General features: G+C 38.2%; 2 protein-coding genes across 4 annotated transcripts; one reads left to right on the top strand and one right to left on the bottom strand.

The window, feature by feature from the left end:
• Positions 1–970: 970 nt before the first annotated feature.
• On the bottom strand, positions 971–19,402 carry LOC307168221 (E3 ubiquitin-protein ligase RNF19B). 2 transcript variants are annotated; one of them, XM_079887937.1, is made up of 10 exons: positions 19,110–19,402; positions 15,918–16,316; positions 14,848–15,293; positions 13,298–13,500; positions 13,067–13,214; positions 7,703–7,865; positions 6,924–7,038; positions 4,600–4,731; positions 3,236–3,500; positions 971–2,278 (listed from the first exon to the last, which is right to left on the bottom strand). In XM_079887937.1, exons 2-10 carry the CDS (start codon positions 16,074–16,076, stop codon positions 2,083–2,085), a joined length of 1,827 nt encoding a protein of 608 aa, XP_079744063.1. In that variant the 5' UTR covers positions 16,077–16,316; positions 19,110–19,402; the 3' UTR covers positions 971–2,082. The 2 variants fall into 2 exon arrangements, with proteins under 2 accessions (XP_079744063.1, XP_079744064.1); XM_079887938.1 differs by having other exon boundaries at positions 3,236–3,479; positions 19,110–19,189.
• A 651-nt stretch (positions 19,403–20,053) lies between these two features.
• Positions 20,054–26,733, top strand: znf513a (zinc finger protein 513a). 2 transcript variants are annotated; one of them, XR_013822920.1, is made up of 6 exons: positions 20,057–20,269; positions 20,578–20,691; positions 22,703–22,837; positions 24,159–24,842; positions 24,928–25,862; positions 26,021–26,733. XR_013822920.1 is itself a non-coding variant. In XM_079888135.1 (5 exons), the coding sequence occupies exons 2-5, from the start codon at positions 20,652–20,654 to the stop codon at positions 25,704–25,706; spliced, it is 1,638 nt and encodes a 545-aa protein (XP_079744261.1). In that variant the 5' UTR covers positions 20,054–20,269; positions 20,578–20,651; the 3' UTR covers positions 25,707–26,028. The 2 variants fall into 2 exon arrangements, 1 of the variants encoding a protein (XP_079744261.1); XM_079888135.1 differs by having other exon boundaries at positions 20,054–20,269; positions 24,928–26,028.
• The last annotated feature ends 12 nt before the right edge of the window (positions 26,734–26,745 follow it).

The raw sequence follows: 26,745 nt of genomic DNA, 5'->3' as shown, positions 1-26,745 counted from the left end.
TTAAATCTTTATACAATAAATATACATGTCACAAAGAACTTGTTTTTCCACTTCCACGAATGAGTCGAGTGTTGTTCATTATGTTGCCTTGTTGAAGTAAATTGTATTTTCCCTTAATTTACCCCGGTCTTAACGTCTCAGCATTGCGATTCTCTTTGTACACTCTTTAGACGTATGCACGTTCAAACACAATTTAAACAACGTACGTCAGCCTATTATTCAATGCATTACTTCTACTTATATTAAGTTGCTCAAGCAAGTGGTCAAATATTTAACCATGTAGTTATATTAAATCGCAAACATTTTAAATTAAAACTTAAAATTGACAAAAACAGCCGACTCTCATGCATTTTCTTTTTCATTTAAATTTTAATAGGCTACAATAAATCTTGCATGTCACAAAATAACTTGTTTTCACGAATGCGTTGTTCATTATGTCGCCTTGTTGAGGTAAATTGTAGCTTTCCTTGCTTTACCCCGGTCTTAAAGTTAATTAAATACATTTATGGTGAGATTACTACATTTTATTTAATTAATCGCATTTATGGTGAAATTACTACATTGTCAGGTCAATCTGTGTTCATTTTGGCCACGAAACATGCGCTGTCACTTTAATTCAGCGTTTGCAGCACAGCAAAAATAGACTCGGTGCGGAAACGATCGCTGCACTGCTGAACGGATCGACGGACTGCAACCGCGTGCAGTGTGAAAGCTCTACCTGTTAACATGGGTACGGAAAAAAATACGCACCGCATACGCACTGCAAACGGAGTATGTGTGACATGCCTGGCCTACAGCTTGGATCCAGCAGGTATAATCGATCTAGTCTGTTTTTAGAGCTCTAGCGCCCTCTGTCTGTGCCTAATAAAACACCGACAAAAAGTTTAAATAGAATCTACCACCTTCAGCATAAAATAACATCCATTAATGAAAAAATATAGAAAACCAAGAATAAAAACACGACACCATTCAATACAAATCTTTTTACTGACATACTGTTCCATTCATTGTTCCCAATCTGCAGTGCAGCTATAAAGGTTTAGGAAACTCCTGGAGGCAGGGCTATCTGCTGTTCATTTTTGAATTGGACAGAGGGTAACAGTTTGAGTTAGAGGCCTGATCTAGCAGTTCCTTCATTAATGCAAAGTGTCAAAAATAGCAGTAAAGAAAGTCTAGACATTATGCAACTGTTGGCTCTGTGGTACCAGTACAATGTATTACTTAGCAAGCTGAAACTGTCAATGCAGATGATTGAGATAAGATGCTCTCTTTAGTAAATGGGCTATTAAAACTTGATTCATTAAGTACTCAATAACAGCAGGGGGAAAAAACAAAACAAATGCCTTTACTGCAGAAATAAAGGTGAAAAGTGAAGAGAGAAAAACATGGTCATCAGGTTTCATAGCAGCACTCATAGTCCATGATGTTTACGTTCCATAAGATCACCAGTTTTGACCCAAGATTTTCATAATGGAAACAGCATGACGCTGAGGGCTAATTCTAGACCTAAATCCCACAGATTTTGCTGCTCCTTCATGAAAATGCAAAAAAGAAAATTGCATTATTTTAAATGAATGAATACCATGAGGGAAAAGCCCTTAGCATTAGCCCGCAGCACGCATTTCACCATCTTGCAAGTCACTCACAGGGCATGTCAGGCTAGCAACTGTGGCAGAAATAACCATGCTATTAATCCGTAGCTTATTACCGTTTCTTTTTTTCTCCACGGATGAGTCAGGGGACATGAACCATGTGGTCATTAGATAAAAGGGTATAGCTAAAAGGAAAGCTGATTGAATAAATTAAACAGACCAGCATCCAAATCGGCAATGTTTTCTATAGAACACAGTATAAAATTGGTTAGCACTCCTCATACTTGTTGACAAACATGCGCTTGGTCATTTGAGTTTATATGATCATCTTTAATCCCCTCCGTGGGATTTTAGCAGCTGCCCTGGATGCTTTTCTCCATCTCTCTCTTTACTTTCACGCTCGCTGACTCTCTGCATTTGCAGGCCGAGGCTGGAAGCTCCTGGTGGGAGTGTAGGTGAGCCGTGGAAGCCGTGGTTTTCCAGGAGTCGCTCAGACGCTGTCTATCTCAGGAACTGGCACGGGGTCGGTGCTCCCAGGCTGTTGAGAGGCACACAGAGGTTCACAGGGCTGGCTGAGAGATTCTGCCGACAGGCTCCTGCTAGACAGAATACTGCTGAGACTCGGCTTCCGGCCGCCCCGTGGCTGGGCCTCAATCTCCACACGGACCTCAATATTGGTCCCTTCCCTGCGGTAAACAACAAAAAACTGTTTTAGGAAACAGGAGTCAATGATTTGATGCTTTTTTTTTTTTTCTATCTAATAATTTATACAAAAATATATTAAAAGTAATATCTTGCATAAAATGGTTTAAATACACCTCTTCTATGATGATCATCTTTTCAATTTCTAAATTAAAAATAATTTTGATATATTTTTGAGGGGGTATAATGTCAAAATTTCAGAGTAATACAACTGTCCTGATATTATAATGAAGAAAAAAATCATATGTAAAAAAACAACAACTAAATAATAAAAGCTAAACTGTACATAGTTTGGCATAAACTTTTAGTATTATTTCTTAGGAAAGGAGTCAGTAAGATTTTTTTGAAAGAAATGATGATTACATTAAACTGATGAAAAGTGAAAGACCTTTATAATGTCACAAAAGATTTCTATTCATGTTACAAAACTTTCTGTTCATCAAAGTATCCTGAGAAAAAACGATCACGGCCTCCACAAAAATATTAAGCAGCATTTTCAAAACATTTTTTTCCTGATTTCTGAAGGATCATGTGACACTGAAGATTGGAGTAATAATGCTGAAAATTCAGCTTTGCCATCAGAGGACTAAATTACATTTTAAAATATATTAAAATGGAAAACTCTCATATTTCATTAAAAAGATCTTCATTTGTGTTCCGGAGGTGAACGAAAGTCTCACGGGTTTGGAACGACGTGGTGGTTAGTAATTAATTTCCATTTTTGGGTAAACTAACCATTTAAATTGTAATAATATTTCACAATATTACTGTTTATATTGTATTTTTAATCTAAATAAATGCTGTCTTGGTGAGCATAAGAGAGTTATTTCAAAATCTTTAACTTTTAAACAGTTGTATATGTTTTAACAATCTTGCTTACTTGATTAATATTTTAAAAATGATTGCCTGCAAAATCAAGTAATTTCATGACATTTGCTAACCTCAGAGCAAATGTTTGTGTGCTGGTGAAGGCACACTCCTCAGCTACATCCACATCGTCTGACTGAACAATCTGCTCAGTGCTGTCATTATGTCCATCATTAGGGAGTTCAACGGAGCCCTTTGCTCCAGACTGGACCACACTGGTGCTGGGAAGCGGCATCACTTCCTCCACATTCACACTCACTTCCTGTACGCTTCCGTCAGTTAGAGCTGGGTTAGGCTGGCCAGTCCAATGATCACTGACTACATGAGAAAATAGAAGATCTTCAAGAGAAGTTTAAATGTCATCAGATCAGGCCAAACTGAGAGCTTAATATTGCAATACTAATCTTTCTGCACTACAGTTACAATGTTTGCATAATCAAATATAAACTCATATAGAAAGATAAGCAATTTATAATAAAGCAGGATCATGTTCAAGCAAACAGTGTCATTGGTAATGTACAGTATAGTGCTGGGTAAGCAATTTTTTAACTGTAGCTTTCCAAGCTAAAAATCTTTCCAAGAAGATGAAGCTCTTTCAAAATAGTAGTTAGCTATAGAAATTTACAAGTAGCTAATTACAATTAATAGATACTTTAGTGAGCCACATCAAAAGTTCCTAACAAAAAGTAGCTAACTACAGTCTGAATCTCCTTAAGGTTGTTAAACTACAGCAAAGATATTCTTAAAAGTAGTCAAAAGTATCTTCACTAGTAAAAAGTATCTAACTACATTGAACCCATCTAGCAGGGAACGTCCTCAACGTTCTGGTAAGGTTTTCTCAACATAAACAAAAGTTTTAAATTTACGTTAATAGAATGTTCGCTCAAAGTTATCTGGTCATGACATGTCAAAACATTAGCACAAAAACATTGTTCGTGGAACCATTTTTTTCTGAAACATTTTGGTTTGTCTAACATTTTCTAATACTTGTTTCAAAACGTTTAGAGAACATTCAAAAGTAACGTTCCCATAATGTTTGCAGAATTATAAAATGGAAACGTTTTTAAAACATTTAAAAAACTGGACATGTTGAACGTTCAGAAAATATTTTTTTTCAGAACTGGGAATGTTAGCAAAACATTAGAACATAGTAGTTAAAGTAGTTAAACTACAGCAAAAATACTCTTTAAATAAACCTGTTAGCTACAGTATTAGCAACAAAATAGCTAACTTCACTGAAGCCATGTAGAAGCAGATTTATCTTGCTATATTATCTAATATCTGTATTATATTATCCCCATTATTGTATCAGCCATATAGCCATTATCTGGCACAAAAAAAACAACAAGAATCTCTGTACTAAATTGAACAGCTAAATTTACACCAATTTCAAGAGCAATTATATTAATTTAGAAAGCAGCTCTTTAGCTGAACTTACAATTGGCCAGATCTTCCAGCTGTATGTTCCGTACTTCAGGAGGTTCAGTTTGTGGCCTGCACCAGCCGTTACGGCACAACGACATGGGCACGACCCCGTAGACATACGTCAACATAAGAGGCACCCCTACACCTTGAAACACAGAAGATTTACTACATTAGAAATAATTAGGAAGTTGTTCCAAAAGAGTATTACATTGTAAAAAAAATATGATCAATAAGTTATGACAACATATGTTTTTACATTGCTTTTACTCATCAAAATAAGTTAAGCAATTGAACTTTTTTTTTTTGATTAAACTCATTTTTTAAAAATATGTTTAAGTAATTTAAGTTGAATTGACTTAAACATTCAAGTTGATTGTACTTAAAAACTTAAGGCAGCAACTTTTTCTTACAGTGTATTATTAATTACAGAAAAAAGTTGTATAAGTGTACAAGTCCCTACTGTATATTATGCAAACGAATACATCACAGACATATTTACCTCAAAAGTGAACTTATTTTCAGATGAATCTGAAGGAAAAGGGCAGTAATTCACATGGCAGCGTAAATACACAGAGGCATAATGCTAGCAGCAAAGACAAGGACAACACGCAATAAAGAAGACAAAAGGCCATGATCCTCCTGGTTCTGGATGAGAACAGTGTGGCATTGTTGATGAGGACATTGTAGGGGACAAGGCCCCTCTGTGGCTCTCCTGAGGAGAGGTCAGAGCTACAGAACAGACAGGGCTATTCACAGGGGAGAATGAGAGGGAACACAAGCTATGGGTTTGCGAGGAAAGCACCGAGAAGTGAATGTGCTGCGCTCAGGTCTTCACGCTATGCCATGGAGATCGCTCTGACATTTTAGTCGCGGCCGGCTGCTGTAATCTTCCCCTCCCCGCTCCAACTCTCACAGGAGTGCCAAAGCAGAAGATAGATGAGTCATCAGAGACGACCGGGCAGTGTGTGTGTGTGTGTGAATGAAACAGCTGCATGCACATATGTAGGCTAAAATGTGTGCAATATGGATGTTTAAGGAATATTTCACCCAACCCCAAAAAGGGTTATTTACTCTGAAGTCATTCCAAAGCCATTTGATATTCTTGCTTTTGTATAACACGAAATGAGAAATCTTTATTAATGTGCCAGCTGCTCTTTTCCCTATAATTATGATTGAGACCGGAGCATTTAAGCTTCATAACAGATGCAAAAGCACCATAAAAATATCAATAAATCATCATAAAAGAGGTCTTCCAGGGTCATGCAATAGATTTGCTTGATGAACAGATTTATGCGCAAGTTGTTATTCACCTAAATCAACTTATTTACTGAAAAGATCTGGTTCAAAAGAACTTTTCACAAAAAAGTTGGCTTCAATTTCAGTCCGTTTTTTGGTTTCAGATGGTTTTTGCATTTCAAAGAGTGGCCAGAATATTCTTCAAATCCCCTTTTGGGCTCCACAGAAGAAAGTCGTACGGGTTTGGAATGACATGAAGGTGAGTTAATGATTTTTAGTTGAACTATTCCTTTAAGTTTGTTTTTATTTCTACCTTTTTCATTCAAGGTCTCAGCAGAGAGGCAGACTTGTGTCTTAAATAGCTTCATTTGTCTGAACGTCAGAATAATCAATACAAAGAAATAACACCTGCACCTTTACATTGCCGTAACCCAACAATACGACCACTAAAGTGCACCTTGACTTCTTAATACACCCATTTCTTATATTCACATTCAAAAACATAAAAAAGACAAACACTACTGTTTAAAAGTTTGGGGTCAGTAAGATTTTTTAAAAGTCTCTTATGCTCACCAAGGCTGCATTTATTTGATCACGAATACCGTAAAAACAGTAATATTGTGAAACATAATTACAATTTAAAATATTTTCTATTTTAATAAATGTAATTTATTCCCTGTGATCAAAGCTGAATTTTCAGCATCATTACTCCAGTCCTCAGTGTCACATGATCCTTCAGAAATCATTCTAATATGCTTATTTGGTGCTCAAGAAACATTTCTGATTATTATCAATGTTGAAAACAGTTGTGCTGCTTAACATTGTTGTGGAAACTACGATTTATTCAGGATTCTTTGATGAATAGAAAACTCAACAGAACAGCATTTATTTGAAATATAAATTTTACATTATAAATGTCTTAACTGTCACTTTTGATCAATTTAATGCATCCTTGATGAATAAAAGTATTATTTTCATAAAAAAAAAATGTACTGGCCCCACACTTTAGAACAGTAATGTATATAATATAAAACACAACATATAAGATAAAATGACCTCTCAAATATATTAGTAGCCAAAGTGGATGGATGAGTTTCTTACCGACAGTAATGGCCGCTATGACTGGAGACACAAAAACAGACATCATGACCCCACTGGCCACTGTCAGATAATGCTTACTTCCTGAGATACTGTTTTTCTTACAGCGACCATGGACCTGAAAGGCAAGCAAACAGATACAGATTTAAAGTCGGCATGAAACGGAAATCGTGATCATCCTTTCTTTTTTGTGACTATATATCCAGGTGAAACGGCTTCTCAAACAAGAAGAAAAAAAAAAAAAGTAGTGCGGGGCTTGATTTTGTTTATTGATGTTGTGGTTTGCTAATTAATGTTTTTGATTAAAGATTACAAGGGCACATGGACTTTTTAAAAATAATAATAATGAGGTGCACGGATAAATCATTTATAATATACACTGCAAGGTTTTTAAGAGACTTAAAATGAATCATCACATACAAAGGAAATAATCAATTGAGTGTTTTCTGATTAATCTGATAACTCTAAAAATATCCTGCTGTTTTTTTTTCATGGGGTCCCAAAGAGCAAAATTGACTCCAAGAACTCTCTACTTTCTTTGCAAACATTTTCTATATCACATTCACCTGCTGTGTGAAGGGGTCTGGTGGATTTACATACATTTACATATATGCATTCAGCAGCACTTTTTTCATGATGAGCATACAACCAAGGGCATGACCTTGTCTTTTTATCATCCTAGAGCTATTAAACGGTCACTGGATGCATTTCTCAACAGAGAGGACAGATACAGTAGCAGCTCAATTGGAGTTAAATAACGCAGCACATTTTTCAGTCTTTACCTTGCGGCCCATATAAATCGGGATGCCCACAATGATGACCGGTATCGCAATGCCTGCTATGAGTGAGATCACCACCGGAGCCCCGAGCAGCATGCCGACCTGCCACAAAACCTTTCGGGTTTGTGACCACGGCTTCTTTCCCCAGAAAGTGCAGCCTGAGGGACTGTAAGGAAAATAATTTTTTTTATTTTTTTTTATTTACTGTTTCTCACACACTGTGGCATATACATGGCATGGGGTTAAATATAAGACAAGGAATATTAGCCAATAAAAGCCGCACACACACACACACACACACACACACACACACACACACACACACACACACACACACACACACACACACACACACACACACACACACACACACACACACACACACACACACACACACAGTCTCATTGAATCAATATTTTATGATCTCATCCTCGATTAGCCTCATGCACTGCCTGGATGAATTACAATCCTCTATGGTCAGTGTCACTTCCTGTTTTGTACTGTGGCTAAGTGTTACAAGGTTCTAGCTTAAAAGTGAATTTAAAGTAAATATTTGAAGACAACACTTTATTATAGATGAATGTTGATCAACCACCCAATAGGCAAGTTTTCATCCAAGGATTTTTTTGTTGCTGTAGCAGAAAACGGGTAAGCACATCAAAATGTTTACCGATTTAGCTAAAAGAAATGTGAATTATTAATTACATTTCCATACTATCGGTTTTCGTACCTTCTGTCAATATTTCAAATATCGCAAAAACACTTTGGAGCCTATTTTAACGATCTAAGCTCATGGTCTAAAGCGCACGGTTCAAGTGCACTTAGGGCGTGTCCGAATCCACTTTTGCTAGTTTAACGATGGGAAATGGTCGGCACACCCGTCTTAAAACACACCCATGAGTAATGGGTGTGTTTTGGGCTTAACGTGCAATAAACCAATCAGAGTCTCATCTCCCATTCCCTTTAAAAGCCAGTTGTGCTCGTGCCATGGCGGATTTGCTATTTACATGGCGGAATTTGCAAGCGGAAAAACTGAACGCTTCTCCAGAGAGGAAACTGATCTACTCGTGCGCGTTAAAGTGCACCATCTACGGGACAAGACGGATTCCACCATATCTTTATGTACACAATAATAATCTTTTACATTGTAATTCTTTTATTTTTAATATTTGGCATGTTTGTGTGCTGTTGCGCGTCCCTGTGTGTTTAATAAGCAGAGTGTACACGCGTTGTGCACCCGCCTATAGGCTCATATTACAAATGCACCCTTTAAAGGGGGGGTGAAATGCTATTTCATGCATACTGAGTTTTTTACACTGTTAAAGAGTTGGATTCCCATGCTAAACATGGACAAAGTTTCAAAAATTAAATTGTACGTTTGAAGGAGTATTTCTGTGCCAAAAATTGTCCTTCCGGTTTGTCACAAGTTTCGGAAAGTTTTTTTCGAGTATGGGCATGTGTGACGTCAGATGTAGCGGAATTTCCTTATATGGGTCCTAAGGGCACTTCTGCCGGAAAACCGCCGGCGCGCGCGCACTCGTAGACCAGAGCAAGAGAGTGAAAGCAGTACCTCATCAAAGCGCTATGCTCGGCTTTAGGGAAGTCAGTGTCACCAAAAAAGTGTGTTTTTGGTTGCCAGGGCAAGACAACCCTGCACAGATTCCCAAAGAACCCGGCGTTAAGGAACCAGTGGATGGAGTTTGTTTTTTTAGAGCATCATCAACGGGAGTTGCGTAAGACTGTTTGTTCCCTGCATTTCGACGATGATTGTTTTATAAACAAAGCCCAGATCGACGGATTTGCAGATCGTCTAATGCTTAAGGATGGAGCAGTCACAATGATAAAGGTTCGCGGTCGTGGTTGCCGGGGGGTGAGTAAAACTGTTGAACAAATGTCTCTGTGTGTTGTTGTTAGCTCGGCGCATTAGCACACAGCTTTAGCTTCGCCCACACGGCCCGCCTCCAGCCGCTCGTTTTTTTCCGGAAAGACTCGGTACAGCCTATCTTTCTTTTATAAATATAATAAAACTAAAGACTTTTTGGAGATATGAAAGATGCAATACTACTCTATAGGTACTCAAGATTAACAGGAGATTGAGTGAAAATGAGCATTTCACACCCCCTTTAAATAACAAAAAAAAATACTGCGTCATTGACTGCGCAGTCTATTTCAGTTGCCTCAAAATATCAACGCGCCAACAATGCGCCTGAACACACCTCGTTTTCAGACCAGCACGCCCATGGGCGCAAATGCATTTGCTATTTAAACAACGTGGCGCAGGCCGTGAAAATGATAAATGCGTCAGGCTGAAACTAGCTATAAACACTAATGTCGCACCCAGCGCCGCATTCCGCCGGGTGTATGATAGGGCCCTTTATGTCTACAAAAAGGTTTTCTACCTTTTTCAAAAATTAACACAAATAAATGTGGTGTCACATGACAGAATTAAACATGCATCTGTATGTTGCTCCCATTAAAAGGATAGTTCACCCAATACTGAAAATGATGTCATCAAGTTTCATACTCACCCTCAAGTTTCTTTCTTCTGTTAAACACAAAAGAAGACATTTTGAAGATTGTCGGTAACCAAACAGTTGATGGGCCATTGACTTCCATAGTATTTTTTTTCTCTCCATACTATGGAGGTCTATGGGGCCCTGGGTCTGTTTGGTTACTTTTAAAGTTACATTCTTTAAAATATCTTATTTTGTGTTCAGCAGAATAAAGAAACTTATACGGGTTTGGAAAAACTTGAGGGTAAGTAAATGAGTTAAAAAAAAAAAAAATGGGTGAACTATCCACTATCCGCTAAATCTCAGTGATGTTCAAGGGTGTGTTAAATCTAAATCCACAATAACGAAATGTAAATTCTACACATTTTTCACTCTACCAGTCTTGTCTTAAATGGATAGTTTAGAATTATGATGAGAATTAAGTATGCATTCTGTCATTTAATAAAAATGTTTCTCCGGCCAGCTGGAGCCCAGCAGAATGGGGTGTTCATTAAATTAAGAAACCTGCTTCTGGCAAATCATGGGGGTTGGGTTGCATGGACAGGGAAATATGAACCAAGATTTGTACTGATTAATTGACAAACGTTGGTGCTGGCCAACATCCAAGAACGGAAAAATCTATTCGAAATCAGCTTTGGTGCAGCGGTAGCTTACTGAAACTGGAAGCAAAGTCTCTATCTGAAAGATCAGACCTCTAAAATGCCTCAGCTTCTGTGAGACTTGTTGATTAAGAGTAATTAAGCAAATCTGATAATCTGCAACATTCATGAAGTCGGCTACAAAAGAAACTCGGCACAAACTCAGTATTGCAGGGCCAGAAAAACATATTTGACATTCTTGTGCAGCAGAATTACCCCTGTTTAGCTTGGACCGAATGTGTCAGAGAGTAGCTTAATAACAGATCACAAACTCTGGTGACTGCTTGTGATGAATGTGGGCTATGTGCTTGCAGGCAAATGTCCTATATTTGGTTGTGAAAGCTCTGCACACTGGATTAATATTCTGTAAATGTTAATTACAAAGTGTACAGTAGCCAACAGGAACTTAATCAATTAATAAACGCAGGTAGATTTAAAAACTGTATGAGTTTCTCTTACACACAACCACGGACCAAATTTTGCATACAAAACTGCAGGCACATTCATAAAATCACCCATTCCACAATATTGAAGGATTGCTTCTTTTTGATTAACTTTAGTCAGATGTATTTGTAACTGTTATAAGCTGTATTTTTTTTTCTTAAAGTGTGACCTTTAGGTCATCATCAGGTTACTGTCTCATTGGCTCTCCATGGGGTGTCATTGTATTGTTTGTGGCACATTTGTTACCAGGTATAAAGGTCTGTTACACAGAACTTTGGGTTAAGATTCTTTGAAGGCAGACATGCTAATATCGCTGCTGAAGAACTGTGCTACACTACTACTTTCAATAAATTAATCTCCCCACAAGAACTCTGGTCAAACTTACTTATTTTATGTATTAGAGAAATCGAATACATTGGCGAGCCACCCAAACAATCGCTCGGCCAAATATAGAGAAATCTAACACTATGCTTATGGCTAAAGTGACTTCCAAGGGTAGCACGTTTTAGTTTAAGTCAGTCTGTCAGGAAATAAAGTATTTAGAATGTACAGGGTTGATACAATGAGCATTTGAGAGGAAGAGTTTTCAATGTTAGAAGCATCAAATCTCCAGAACAGTTTGAGTCTGCAAGTAAATGAGATATTTATGATCAAAACTGTATGAAGAGTTCAGATGCAAAAGCCTCTAAGTGCCATCTGAAATTTTCTTCTAGAATGATCATTTTTATCAAGCTCAGTAATTTCACTTAAATGGCAATGCAAATTACCTATTAATTGCCATTTAAGTGAAATTACTGAACTTAAATATACGAGCTTGATAAAAATGATCATTCTAGAAGAAAATTTCAGATGGCACTTAGAGGCTTTTGCATCTGAACTCTTCGTATATTCTCCCCATTTTTTGTCTATGAAATAACCTATACCTTTTTCTGTAAATTTTTTGTCGACGTTTTCAGTGTCTTCTGCACCATTATGTAAATTATTTTCTATGTGACTGTTCACAGAGATTAGCGAACTATTATTTAAATTAAAAATAGATATTTCAATATTTTACTGTGGTATAATTTACATTAAAGTTCAAAGGTTTAGGATAGGTAAGACTTTTTTGTGTTTTTGAAAGAAGTGTCTTTTGCTCACCAAGGCATTTATTTGACCACAAATACAGAGACATTGTGAAATATTATTACAACTCAAAATAACTGTTTTCTATTTTAATATATCTTTTATAGATATATTCATGTAATGGCAGGAGCCATTACTCCAGTCTTCAGGATCACATGATCCTTCAGAAATCATTCTAATCATTAATACTGATTTTCTGCTCAAGAAACATTTTATATTATTATCAATGTTAAAAAGAGTTGTGCTGCTCAATATTTTAGTGGAAACCCTGATAAATTTTTCTTCAGAATTCTTTGATGCTCAAAACACAGCATTCATTTGAAATCTTTTGTAACATTATAAATGCCTCTACTGTCTCTTTTGCTCAATTTAATGTGCCTGTCCTTAATAAAATAATATAAAATAATCTTTCTGACCTCAAACTTTTGAACTGTAGTGTATTTCAGATAAATCCACCTTTAAAGTGCATCAAATCTAAACTGAGCTGAGGTTGTTTGCTTTACATGTCAATCAGATCTAAATGGGCAGTTCTTGTACAAAATAAGCTACAATGTGGACGAGACCGTAGCTGTTAGCCATTAGTCAAAGATCTGGCTACGTGCGACAGCTCTTACAGTAACCTGATGAGCGTGTGTTCTGTATGTGTGTACCTGAGGTAGTGCACATCAGTGATCTCCTGCATGCACAGCCAACAGAACTGGCAAGCGCACACTGTACAGTTCATTCTATTGCAGCTGCCATCATTAGTCTTCATGATGTAGGCCCCACAACGTGGACAGGGCTTGATCTCCTCTGCATCTTAAAGAGCGAGGGCAGAAACAAACATCTTAGCCGGGACCCCAAATGGATATTAGGTTAGTCCCTCAATATTCGCACCATACCGCCAGGCTCCTCGTTGAACACGAAGAGTGTGGAAACATCATTGGCTCCTGACGTGTGGCGAGCGCGCTGACGTCTGGCTTGGTCGCAAGTCTGGTCTGGGTGCCACAGCTGACGGCAGTGGTAGCAAAACTCGGTTTCACAGCCTTCCCGACCACAGCTTAGCTTGGGACACTCCGCACAGCCGTAAGCTATCACTGCATAACTAATGAATGACAGAATACAACATAAAACATATGGGTCAAGTCAATTATATTTCAAATGAAAACAACAACATGCAGCTAGTTAACGTGTGCTAATCAATATTTTAAACACACATCATTTGATATGTGAACATAAGCCACCATCTAGCAGACGGTGGTGGAATATCATTGTTTTTTGTGCTTCAGTCACAGTAGTAAAGAGAGAGGATGCTCTCGGTCCCATGTGGAGTGACTGCAGGTGATACCTAATACTGTCTTGTTGACAAGAAATGCCAAACAGCCACGGATTCCCATCACTACCCCGATCCGGTTACCATTACGAAACCTAAAGCTAGCCTCCAGAACTATACATAATGCACCACAGAGGAGAACGTGCTTCACGCTGCAGCGTGCGTAACATAATGATCTGCCACTATACACTTGCTCATTGAAAATCCAGCTAAAAGCCAATCACATGGGTGAGGTCGGGTGATCAGCAGGACCACAAGCTGGTCTGACTGAGGATGACCTGGGAGACCATTTCAGTCAAGCTGGTTAGAATTGATAGACCACCTTGGCTGAGCTGGTGGAGAAGCCATGGTCTAACTAACTACCAGCAACAAGCCAAAAAAACAGTTTGACCACATTTTAAAATGATTGAATTTTATTCAATATAAAACTTCTCACTAGCAATTAAGTTTCTCACAAGCAATTCCATTGAGTAATATTATGTGGTGCCTTTATGTCAGCAAGTTTGTTTTATGAAACACAATCTAACTTGTTGTGAATAGCAGCATACTGTAAAAAAATGGACGATCAGGTTTTTATGAGATTTAATGACACTGCTAAATGTAATCTTCATCGAATCTCAAATCCATTTTTCATACTGTACATTATAATGTGGTGATGCGTAAATTCACTAGTTTTTAGTGTCTTTATTCAAATATTATTAAAATGTTATTTTTCTAATTTATATTTTTTATTGAATATAAAAAAAATATACTGTATAAAATAATATAGAATTGAAAAAATTGACACTTATTCTTTATTAGCCATAATGTGAAAACCAAATCTGCCAGTATCGGCCAGAATATGAATATTATAATCTTAAGTTAAATTTCTGCTTTATATTTAAAATCAAAGATACAAAACCGTCAAGATAAATTCATTGCACTTTTTTTTTTACCACTTTTAATACAAAAAAGCGCAGCTAAAAACATCTACAACCTTTTGTAGATATTATTGTGACAAGTTCAATAAAAGGAAAAAGTAATATTAAATCAAATGTTGGAACAATATCCCTCTATAATGGCACTCTAGAAGAGGATGGGACAATAGCTGTGCTTCAGCAATCACATTTATGTGCTAACCTGCAGTCTGGTGCTGGACACCAGCGTGTGTCCGGGTCAGCAGCCAGAAATCGGCGCAGCTGAAACTCTTCGAAGCGCTCCAGCAGAGCACCGTCATCCAAGATGGCACGGACGTCGGGCAGAGCCAGCACTTCAGGGCACTGCGGGCAGGCGATGCCCACACGGCTCTCTGAGATCTCGATGCGTAGGTATTGGCGCAAACAGTCGGTGCAGGCACGGTGCTGGCAGGAGGACAGGCGTGGGAAGTGGCCGCGTGGTTGACTCAGGAGGCAGAGCGGGCACTCCACCAGGTGCTCGAGCAGCTGATCCTGGCTGGAGGAGGACAAGGACAGTACACCCATTGAGCCACTGCTCCCACACTCCACACCTCCCTCGTCATCTTCCCCTTTCCCAGGATCTCCTCCATCCCTACCGCCCTCTAATCCAACATCACTGTGAGCCCGGTCCTGGGAGGAAACGGGAAAGACAAAATGACTGAGGGCAGTAATGAAAGTTAGGACTAATGAAAGTCTAATGAAGAAATTTTTATTATATTAAATCAGAAAATGGCATGGTTTAACCATTCTGTCTTGGCAACAGGACAAATGAGACACTCCTAATAAAACAAGGTTTGTGGGACGTGCATCTAATTTTTCAGTGGGTGCTGGTGTCCTACTGGAAGTGGTCCAAAGGGCGTCCCAAATGTCCAATGTGGGTACAGTTTTATTTTCATTGGATTAATAAAACATCGTATTTTATTGTATTTCACGTTTTGATAACATTTATTTTTGTGTTCCAAGAAGAAAAAGTCATGTGTAGCGAATTTTAGACTTTTTTTTATTAGACCATTTTTTTTATTTTATTTTTACAAAAATTATGCTATTCAATATATTTTGCATTCAAAATCCACTTGGCTCGGCAATCTGAGGGAGCATGTTTGATTGGGCATGATGCTTCTGAAAGGAACTGAGATGTTAAAGTGTCTACCAGGTTAAGTGAACCATCACAGCAACTGCTTACAGAATACAGAGATTAAATTGAAACATGTTTCAGAGTTACAGATGTACAGAGAATAAATGTTTAAATCTTACCTGTACCACATGTTCATGCTCATTGGGTGTGAGAGTGATGGCCACTTCCTCCTTGTTCAAAGTCCCGGCGGGCTTCTCAATCCTGGGATCAGATTTGGGTTTTCGGCTGAAGAAGCTGAGAAAACTAAGGGACTGTGACTGCTGCTTGGGTCTCTTCATTGTACAGAGCTGGACAGTCCAGCCAAAAACAGCATGAGTGGATCAGGCCCCTTTTGTTTGTCTGTCTCTGTTTGTTGCTTATGGTCTGAAACTGAACATTGGCAAATAGACCATTGTGAGGAAGTAGAAAAATCGTCCACAACAGCGTTTCCTGATCAAGGTCATCCTTGTTTTCTTCTTACATGAAATGTTTTATGTTCCTTTAGTTATCCAAACGGTTCACAAATGGTGGTTTCATAACTGAAAAAAACAAACATATTAACAGTATCAGTAGATTGTGAAAGTAAGATCTAACATCTTTCAGCGCACATCCATTACAAAGTTTGGGGTCGGTAAGGTGTTTTAATGGTTTTGAAAGAAGTCTCTTAACTGTTTTCTGTTTTAATATATTTTAAAGTGAAATTTACTCCTGTGATGGCAAAGCTGAATTTTCAGCATCATTACTCCAGTCTTCAGTGTCACATGATCCTTCAGAAATCATTCTAATATGCTGAACTGCTGCTCAATAAACATTTCTTATTATTATCAATGTTAAAAACAGTTTTGCTTCTAATATTTTTGTGGAAACATTTCCACAAAAATACATTGATACATTTCAGGATTATTTGATGGATAGAAAGTTCAAAAGAACAGCACTTGAAATAGTATCTTTAGTATCACTTTTGATCAATTTAATGTTTTCTTGCTGTATAAAAGTATTGATTTAAAAAAATCTTACTAATCCCAAACACATATATTGCACATACACTTACATACAAGTATATAAAATAAAATATAAAAATATTTTTACCTTGAAAAAAAATTCAAAGACAACTGCATAGTGCACACTTTCACTGAGAGGTAGTTATTTTGTGCTATGGGGTGACAAAGCTGGTGGAATGGAGAAGTCTGAGCTGTATTTTATCTTGATACATGATCATGTGAAATTAATCTACCAACTGAAACACAGACTGTTACATTCATATCAACAGACAGTCAATATGTTATGGAGAAGGAGATGCCAGACAGACGAAAAATAGTTAAGACGGACTTTTTTTCCCTGGAGGATTCAGATGCTCTGATGTGGGGTAATGTGTTTTTTTTTTACTGTCAATTGTTAATGTTACTCTCCTCCAAAAGAAACACTCATGTGGAGTCTGACTCCACATCAGATAACCTTATTATTAAGAACATCATGTTCAAGCACTTTCAAATTAAACAGACATAGCTGGCTTTAAAAACTTAGAAATGTTGTCTTGGCAACTAACTAAAATAAAATAAGTCCAATTTAAAGATTACTAAAAAAAGAATTAAACTAAACAGAAATATTTTGAAAAAACTACGTACTCTAACAAAATGACTAAAACGTGAACTAAAATTAAAATAAAATATCAAAATATCAAAATAAAAACTAATTCAAAATATGAATAAATACTATATAAATAATACTTTATATATAACATTCCATTTGACATATTGTTCATAGTTTTTTTGCTATATAACAGAAAACAAACTGCTAAATTATTCAACATAAAACACTAAGATAAAATATATGCATGAGGATCAATCTAATTCAGATCTTTGCAGATAAACATTCTGATGTGGTAAATCTTATAAAAATTGCAGATTAAATTAAGAGATATGGCCAATACTTAGGTACTTAGGAAAAAAATCAAATAAAATGGTCATTCGAGAAAATCAATGTCTTATTCAGGTCTTAATAGCAAAACAACTACATGTCGTTCACTTACCCTTTTTAAAACAATCTCAAGTAAATCATGGTTTTGTTAAATAGAGAAAAACATGAAATCTCATAGGCCAAAAAAAAAAAAAAAAAAGATCAATATTTTGATCTGAAATAAGCAACATCAGCACCTCTGGCAGCATTACGTAATTAACGTGAGGGTCTGTGTCTTGCCTTTGACTGCATGCTCCATCACTCAACAGAACAGAAACCAATAAGGAGAATAATATCAAGGTCATTCAACACTCTGACAAGCAGGGTTTTAAAATGCACAGGATCGAGCTTGAAGCGTGCATAAGAAGGGTTATACAATTATAATGGAGGGAATACATTAGCCTACATGATAGATTAAATTATTACAAAGGTGCATTTAGACATTCTGCTAGACTTTATAAGAGGCAAGCAACGTGGCTGATCTAATTGCATATCATTGATTTCTGAAATAATTCCCACCAATGCTATATTATGTCTCATGCATGCATGGAAAAGAAATACTTTTATCATGCATAATGCAGTGCCAGTGGACCTCAATGATGAGACAAAGCTCAAATGTGTTTTATAGCTTCTCTGGCCATAGAGCAAAATCCTGTGGCTGAGATCTTTGGATTGGCTTTGTTGTGTTTTCTTTCTCTCGGTTCCCTGGACTTTTCCTGGACATGCACTCAACGGCTTTCTTGTTTAACCACATTAAGCAAAGTTGGGCAACAACTTGGCAAACCTAAAATACCAAAAGCCGATGAAATGCTATCATAGCTCTGTTTACAATTATATCAGGATATTTTGAAGAAGGAGGGGATCCCATTAATACCATGACTTATAACTCGCCATCAGGAAAGCATCGTGGCAATGCCGTTTAGGACGTTATATGAGGACACACCTCCACATTATAGGGCCAGGAGCGCATCAGTGATCCGACATGTACACCAGCTGTTACTTTAATGATACAGTAGCCTACAAATATTTATATTAGCCTACAATTTACGTACAGAATAACATGCACTTCAGAAGACCTCTCGATTGTGCAGAAATGGCTCTGTTTATCGTTGCTTTAAATTTAATTCACTGAAATTCACTGTCTACGAACAGAATTTGTATTATTAATTAATAAGAAGGTCTGGCCAGGGCATCACAGCACTGCAGGGAGTGGCAAGGTTATTACGTATGACTGTTCACCCCCCTACCCCCCCACCCCCCTGCCAAATAATACACTTTTATGCGTAAATGCAGCGTATTATACAGTAAAGCAGAAGACTAAATCACCTTGTGACCAAAAGATAGCGCACAATATTTGAATGAAATCAGCCTCTTACCTCCGCTCAGTGCGTTATCAGCTCAGCAGCACCATCGGCTGGGTGCTTGGCTCCTCCCACTGAGCGGCTGAGGACGGCTCCTCCCACTGCTGTAAAACGTCGCCTGTTTGGTGTCTTTGAGCGTTTTTCTGGACCCTGTGGTCCGAGATTCGCCGCATGACGTTGGCGAGGAGATCCCCGTAAACCTCGAGGTTCCCTCTTCTCTGCACACCGGCGGCGCCTGCTGCTCGAGAGCTTGTAACGGCCTGCGGGAAAGATGCTGCGACTGCAGTGATCGGAATCCGTGCGATGACGTATAATCACTTATTCATTCAATGACGAACTACATTTGAATGAAACAGTACCTGACGACAGCGATCTCTGCCTCTGGAAACAACAAATGTCTTAAACATTATTATTTTTTAATTTTATAAAAAAGCTAAAAAGGCTTAATCTGTTGTCTGTTCAGTAATTTAGCTAATATAATTGTGCAAATAAAGAGAATGGCTGTCTTTCTAAATTCAGTATTACTAGGCTATGTTCAGTAATTGAGCACCACTGCAACGGTAATTAGTATTTTAATATAACGGTATTATATTAGCCCATTTCATAACAATGCAATATGATACTAATAAGTTATAACATTAAGTTAAGACGTGTGTGTATTAAGGACTGTACGTAATTTGATATGTAGACTTTTGCTACGGTTTATGAATAATAAACAAAATATAAAATTGATCGTTGTTGTATTACTAATATAATATAATATTGCTGCTGTTGTTGTTATAATATAGCAGTTATTATTTATTACGCCCATGTGAATCAAATGTGCTAAAAGGAATAATAAAAAAAAAAAACTAAATCTAACATTAGGCTTTCCTTTATTTTAGCTATTTTTTAAAAAAAAAACATTCCATAAAAAGAGAAAAGTAAAAATAGAGAGGGAGCAACGTACCCGGATACGCGTCACTGAGGAAGCGGAAATACGCAACGGTAGCGGAAGAAAAATGTATACAATGGCAATTTGGAAATCAATTAAGTTATGAAAAAAGAGCATTAATTGCCTTTCTTTGTGGTCGCTGTGTTATGGAATGGCGGCTCGTGAGCAGTAGTGCACCGTCAGACGCCGCTGTTTTGCCTCGACGGGAACCGTTGTTTGACGTGTCAGGCAGAAAGAGCAGGTATATTTATGACATCTGCTGAGCTTGACAATATAGCTGGAGTTGAGTGTTTAGATTTGTGTGCTAGCTACATGTCGACAGGCTGGGCGGCAAGAGTCATGCAATTCAGTACGTGTACAACACGACTACAGACATGCATTCTGTCGCACTACGAGTTTAAAATATCCTGTATGTGCTATAAATAACGCCAGTCTTATTTATGTTAAATGACACTGTAAGATTAGCACGTTAGCCCATGTATCTGTAATAGAGGTTGTGTTGACGTGCATGTCAGTACAGTAACGTCTGTTATTTCAATGCTTCCAAAGGCGACTTTGGAGAATGAGTTGATTCTTTTCGAGGGAATCCAGAGGAGGTTGCAAATAAAAAGGCTGACTGGAAGATGCCAAGAAGAAAACAGCAGAATCCACAACCTGTCAAGTGTAAGCTGCTTTTTCATCTAGTATTGTCAGCTAAATGGTTTGCTTCATTCCTTTCACATGCGTTTTGTTTTCGTAAGTGTTTACTAATTCACAGAAAGATTATTAAACTGGTCATGTGGTCTTGCCTTATAATACTGTCATATGCTTTTCTTGAGCCATTTAAACTTGGACATATCTGTCCAAAAATCTCCTAAATGTTAGCTATCAATAAGCAGACTCTTTGTTACAGTGATAGCAGGGACACCTAGACTGTGTGGTTGTAGTATTATAATAGGTTTGTGTTATAATTATAAACTATATATAATTATAATGAATTATAATGACATAATTAAATAGTAATTATTTTTATTGACAGGTCTCACAGAAACATAATAATTGCACTGCCGTCTGTTTTGATCATCTTGATTTTGAATTGTGCTTTCAGGTGTCAGACAAGAATCTTCTGATATGCTGTAAATCTGGTGTCTTGAAATGTATTATGTGGCTAACAAAACTAGGAGTTATTTCTGTGTTTGTGTCAGATTATGAAGATGAGCTGAGTTTCGCTGTGTTTAATTCATTTAATAGGAAGTCATTTTAGATTTAGATGGTGACTGTCATGGTAAATAATTGAATAATATAAACATTAACTCCTGCTAAAGTATTGGTTGTTCATTGTTTGTTCTTTTCTTCTCAAAAAGTGGTCATTATTTTCAATCTCGCCCAGTAGATGGCAGTAAATCTACAGTAAAGCCAGGGCCAGTAAGAAGTCAGTACTGCATAATGGGCTGCTTATTTTCCCTTTTTGTTATATGAAGGTCACATTAAAACTGTCTTGGAAACATTTTACATTGCCTTCTTTATTTATCTTTACTATTACTTTTCATGTATAGTAGCTGACTGTTCATTATAAAATGTTTTAAAAGTTAAGATCATTTAGCTGTTGTGGTTTCATTTTCACAATGACCAGCAATTTTTCTACTTGTAAAGATGAGCTATGAACATAGGTGAAATTAAATTCGAGACCTGATGTGTAAAGAAAAAACAAGATGTCACAAATTGTTATTTTATTTTTGTCAAATTATGCAAATAGAATGAAAATATAATTTAACTGGAGCCAATAATTTTCTTCAGAAAATGTTTAAAATTACACTTTAACCCCAGAATGCTTTTAAACACAATGTAGACATTGTGACTTTGTTGAAATGAGAAATGAAATAAACTAATCAGAGTGTGAAAAAGTATAATTAAATTAATATTTCTTGTTGATTAATTGTTACAAATGTACATGATTCCACAAGATGGTGTGCAGTTTACTGTAAATCTTCTTGTTTGTATAATAAATGGAAGATTCAGTGTTCCTCTTATGAAGTTTACAGCTGCTGAGTGGGATTCACAGGGCTTTAGTGCATAATTTTACATCCTTTGAAAAAACATTTTTTTTAAATAAAATATATGACCCTGGATCACCTGGTCACAAGTAGCACGGGTAAATTTGTGGCAATAGCCAAAAATCATTAGGATATTAAGTAAAGATCACTTTCCAAGAAGACATTTAGTAAATTTCCTACCGTAAATTTATAAAACATTTATTTTTGTGAGTGAATGCAGCACAATCACAAACTTTAAAGGCGATTTTCTCAATTTTTTGATTTTTTTTTTTTTTTGCACCCTCAGATTCCAGATTTTCAAATAGTTGTATATCAGCCAAATATTCTCCTATCCTAACAATGATATCCATCAATGGAAAGCTTATTTATTCAGCTTTCATATGATGTAAAAATCGCAATTTCAGAAAATTGACCCATGTTTATGTTCCAGGGTCACATATTAATAAAAAATTAAACCTTGAAAAAAATAGCTAAGTAAATAGATAAATAATATATATATATATACACACATTGACATCAACAGGCATTACCACAAAGGTAAAGACAGAAATGGCTCATAAAATATACATAGGTCAAGTTGCATGATCTTCTTCCAATGAACGCCATTGCTGCTGTATTTAACCATGAGCCTTTGCTTTCAGTGGATTCTGAAGATGGTTTAGGCACCGTACGTCCAGCAAGCCTTACCTTTGAGAGCGACTTTCTCCTGGGACAAGAACTCGAGTTCTCAGATCCTGACAATGACAACAAGATCATAGGCCTTGAAAAGTTCTCAGGTGAGTTACTTGAGTTTTCGAGCCCGACTTTGGTAGGGACGTGTTCTTGTCATCTAAATCCAAATCTGTACCAAATCCCTTGGTATAACTAGTTTCATGCAAAGATTAAAAAAAAAAAAAATGTATGACAAAGACCACATTTAATTCAGATTTTGAGGTTCCAACTGTAATAAAAAAGTTTTGAAAACCATTTTTTAAAATTGTGAAAGCAGTCTCAATAAAATGTATTACTTGGCTATGACTATTCTATGATGGTTACTGACAAATCTTGAGGATTTAAAACATAATGCTTTTGATGATGTATTGCTGGCATCCATGAAGAGCCATATGTTCTCAATATGGATATTAACTGCAAAGACTGACCTGTAATGTTAACGCTATTATGCAAACATGCTGCATTTTGTCTGTCAGCAAGCAGTGTGATCTTTCATATACAGATGAAAGAGGAGAGCCTACCTCCCTGGAAAATTTTACTGGTTTGGGCATTCTGACAGAACATACTATTTCAAAATGGCAAATCAGGAAAAAATATACTATTATATAAGGGTCATCAAGACAGTCATCACCATCAAGGACACATTATAATAAGGCATTTAGTCATCATCATCATCATCATCATCATCATCATCATCTCCTCTCAGGGTCTTTATCATAGTTGTCATCATCATCATCATCATCATCATCTCCCCCTCATCATCATCATCATCATCAGCAGGACCATTATAGTCATCATCATTATCATTAGGCTGGGTAATCATCCACCTGGGGTTTCTGAAACGGGCGATATAAAGGCCCGTTCAGACTTCAGACTCGCACATTTCTACACATTGCATGTGCATGAGGACACCGCTTGCAGAAGGAAAACGTCGTTTCACAGAAAGACTGAGCAGAAACACTGTAGCCTTGGGTTTTGTTGGAGTACCACCTTTTATTTGTTGCTATCAGAATTTAAGTAACATTTGTCGATTGGCTTAGTGGGTAAGTACAAATGCGGAAAAAAAATATTTTTCACAATATCCACTTCAGCTGTTGATGTTTTGTGCTCTCCTTGTAATTTTTGTACTTTTAATACAATTATAGATTCCCATTTGGCATGAGAGGTTTTCCGAAACCATTTTGTGTGTATTTGTCCTTAGTCAGCAACTCGTAATACTAAGATACTAGTGTTACTGTCAACTTACTTGCTACAGATACTGAAATGGTGTCTTTATCTTTTGAAATTTCTGTTGTATTTGAATGCTTGCACACTGTCTCAGATTGCAGAACACATATCTATACAGCTGCATAATGTAATGCAGTGTCCTGCTGTGGTCCTGTACAGCTGACATCAGTCTGCCTGGCTTCCCCCTGGGAGACGAGGAGAGCTCCCCCTTCAGCCGCCTCAGTATGGAGAGTGACGCTGACGACCTCCGCGCAACCGAAAGCGAGCGTGAAGAGAGGGTTTCTGAGTCTGCCTTTCCCTCTTACCTCTCTTGCAGGGGCTGTGGTCAGCTCCTGGAAGACCCCCTGGGACCCGGCATGGACTTGGTGGGGCCCTACTGCATGCGCTGCTGCAAAGGGAATGCGGATGGCGTTGTGGACAGGAAGCTCTGTTTGGGCTTAGAGTCTAGAGGGGGAGGGAATGAGGGCGCTGGTGGCGAGGATAGCTCCCTGAAGCTCCACTCATGCACGCTCTGTGGTTTCACTTCACGCTACACTAACCACGTTAAGAGGCACATGAAGACACACAATGGCGAAAAACCATACGGGTGTCCGCTGTGCTCCTATGCATCGGCACAACTAGTGAACTTGCAAAGGCACTTGCGCATACACACCGGAGAAAAGCCCTACAAATGCAACCACTGCACGTTTGCATGCAGTTCCTTAGGGAACCTGAAGAGGCACCAGCGCATGCATTTAGCTGTAAGCCCGGGTCAGACTGCCACTCAGCCGGTCAGTGGCAACTGTTTAAATCACACTACTGTGGGTCAGAAGGAAAAGGAAGCGGCTCCTGCCCCCACTGAAGGTAAGTAAGGTCCTGCTGTGTGTGTGTCCCCTTGAAAGAACATTGAACAGAGTTTTACAGTGAGTTGTAATTCAACATCCTTCAGTTGCAGGTGCTGTGCAGTCTGTCTCACGTCCCCACGTGGGAAGGGATGGGAACTACTTGCAGACCTTTGATGGCCTCAGGCTTGCACAGCCGTCGTCGACAGGGGTGTTGCAGTCAGGACAGGCTCCTTCTGAACCTGCCGCCCTACCCCCCGCGTTCTTCCCCTTCACTTGTCGTCTGTGCGGCATGGCCTTGGATGATGAGGACGGATCCTCGGCCCAGATCTGCGCCAAGTGCACCCTGGAGATGCTGACTAAGGACACAACTGGATGCCCCGCTGAGCGAGGGGACAAGGTCTACACCTGTGCTGCCTGCCCCTTCCTCACCCACTACCCAAACCACCTGGCCCGCCACATGAAGACCCACAGCGGAGAGAAGCCATACAAGTGCCCGCAGTGCGACTACGCCTCCGCCCACTTCGACAACCTCAAGCGGCACCATCGAGTGCACACCGGTGAGAAACCCTACAAGTGCCACCTGTGTGACTATGCCTGCGGCAACCTGGCGAATCTCAAGAGGCACCAACGAGTGCATTCAGGCGCCAAACCCTTTCAGTGTGCAATCTGCAACTACAGCTGCAATCAGAGTATGAACCTGAAGCGGCACATGTTGCGCCACACGGGCGAGAAGCCCCATAAGTGCCAAGAGTGTGGGTACACCACTGGCCACTGGGACAATTACAAACGCCATCAGAAGAAGCACAGCCTGACTACAGATGGCTGGGTTAAAGCGCAGATGCCTGGAAATGAGGAAGAGGTGGAGGACGAGGAAGAGGTGTAGACTAAAATTGCAAGACAGCCGTCCATATGAGATTTTACTGTAATGGCATAAGCGTTGTTAGTTGTCCTTTTCTTTTGTGCCCAGAATTATTTTTGGAATTGATCACAAGCTGCTACACGAAGTCAAATTCAAAGACAGTTACCTGAATGTCCTAATGTAGGGGTTGTCCAATCCTGCTCCTGGAAGGCCAACCTTCCTGCAGACTCTATAAACATTTACTGAACCAGCTAATCAAGGTCTTTAGGATTATTTGAAACTTCCTGACTGGTTTGGAGCCGGTTAACACTAAACTCTGCAGGAAGGTGGTCCTCCAGGAGCAGGATTGGACATTCCTGATTAATGCCTTTGAACGAGGCAAAACGTTTGTTACCCAAAGCTCTCTAAGAGCGTTCTGAGCCTGATTGTGGTTCATTTATTAGTGCCAAACACACTACTGCACCACTGCCATACGAAGTTCTTCTTTAAGCCTGGCACCATGTTGCATGCACTTAAGTTAACCTTGGTTGACTGTTTCGAGGTTTTATGTAATTGATCATTTTTCCATCTTCTCAACCATACTGGTGAAAATGCCTTCACAGATGAGCATAATGTTCTTTATAGCATAGTGATCTTTAATCATCTTGTTTTTGCTCTCAATAATTCTGGGGGATTTTGTTGCCTTTTATTGTTGTGTGTATTTTATTGACTGTGAGAAATGCCATTTGTCTGAGTTTACTTGAAGCAAATTGTTGCGTAGTGGATTTTAGTGTCATGCTGAACATAGAGCTTTTATTTTTGTATGTGATTTAATTTTTTATCTCTGAGGAATGTTTGGCATGTATCTGCCACCCATGGCATTGTTAGCTATACCGAAGGACGACAGTAAACGTAAACCCTATTATGCAGTTAAACCTTAAGGTTGCCAAGAAATGACCGAACATTGAAATCTTGTAGGTGTGTGGTGCTTGAGTGTTTTCTTGTTATTATGCAGTGGTTTCATTAATGCCTTAAATATCCTCAAATAAAACATTTGTGTTGAAACTTGCTTAATAACTTTGTC

This window comes from Squalius cephalus (assembly GCF_949319135.1).
Source record: "Squalius cephalus genome assembly, chromosome: 12".
NCBI classification, from domain to species: Eukaryota; Metazoa; Chordata; class Actinopteri; order Cypriniformes; family Leuciscidae; genus Squalius; species Squalius cephalus.
The sequence above is the reverse complement of the archived record's forward strand: the minus strand, read 5'-3'. Positions and strand labels throughout refer to the sequence as shown.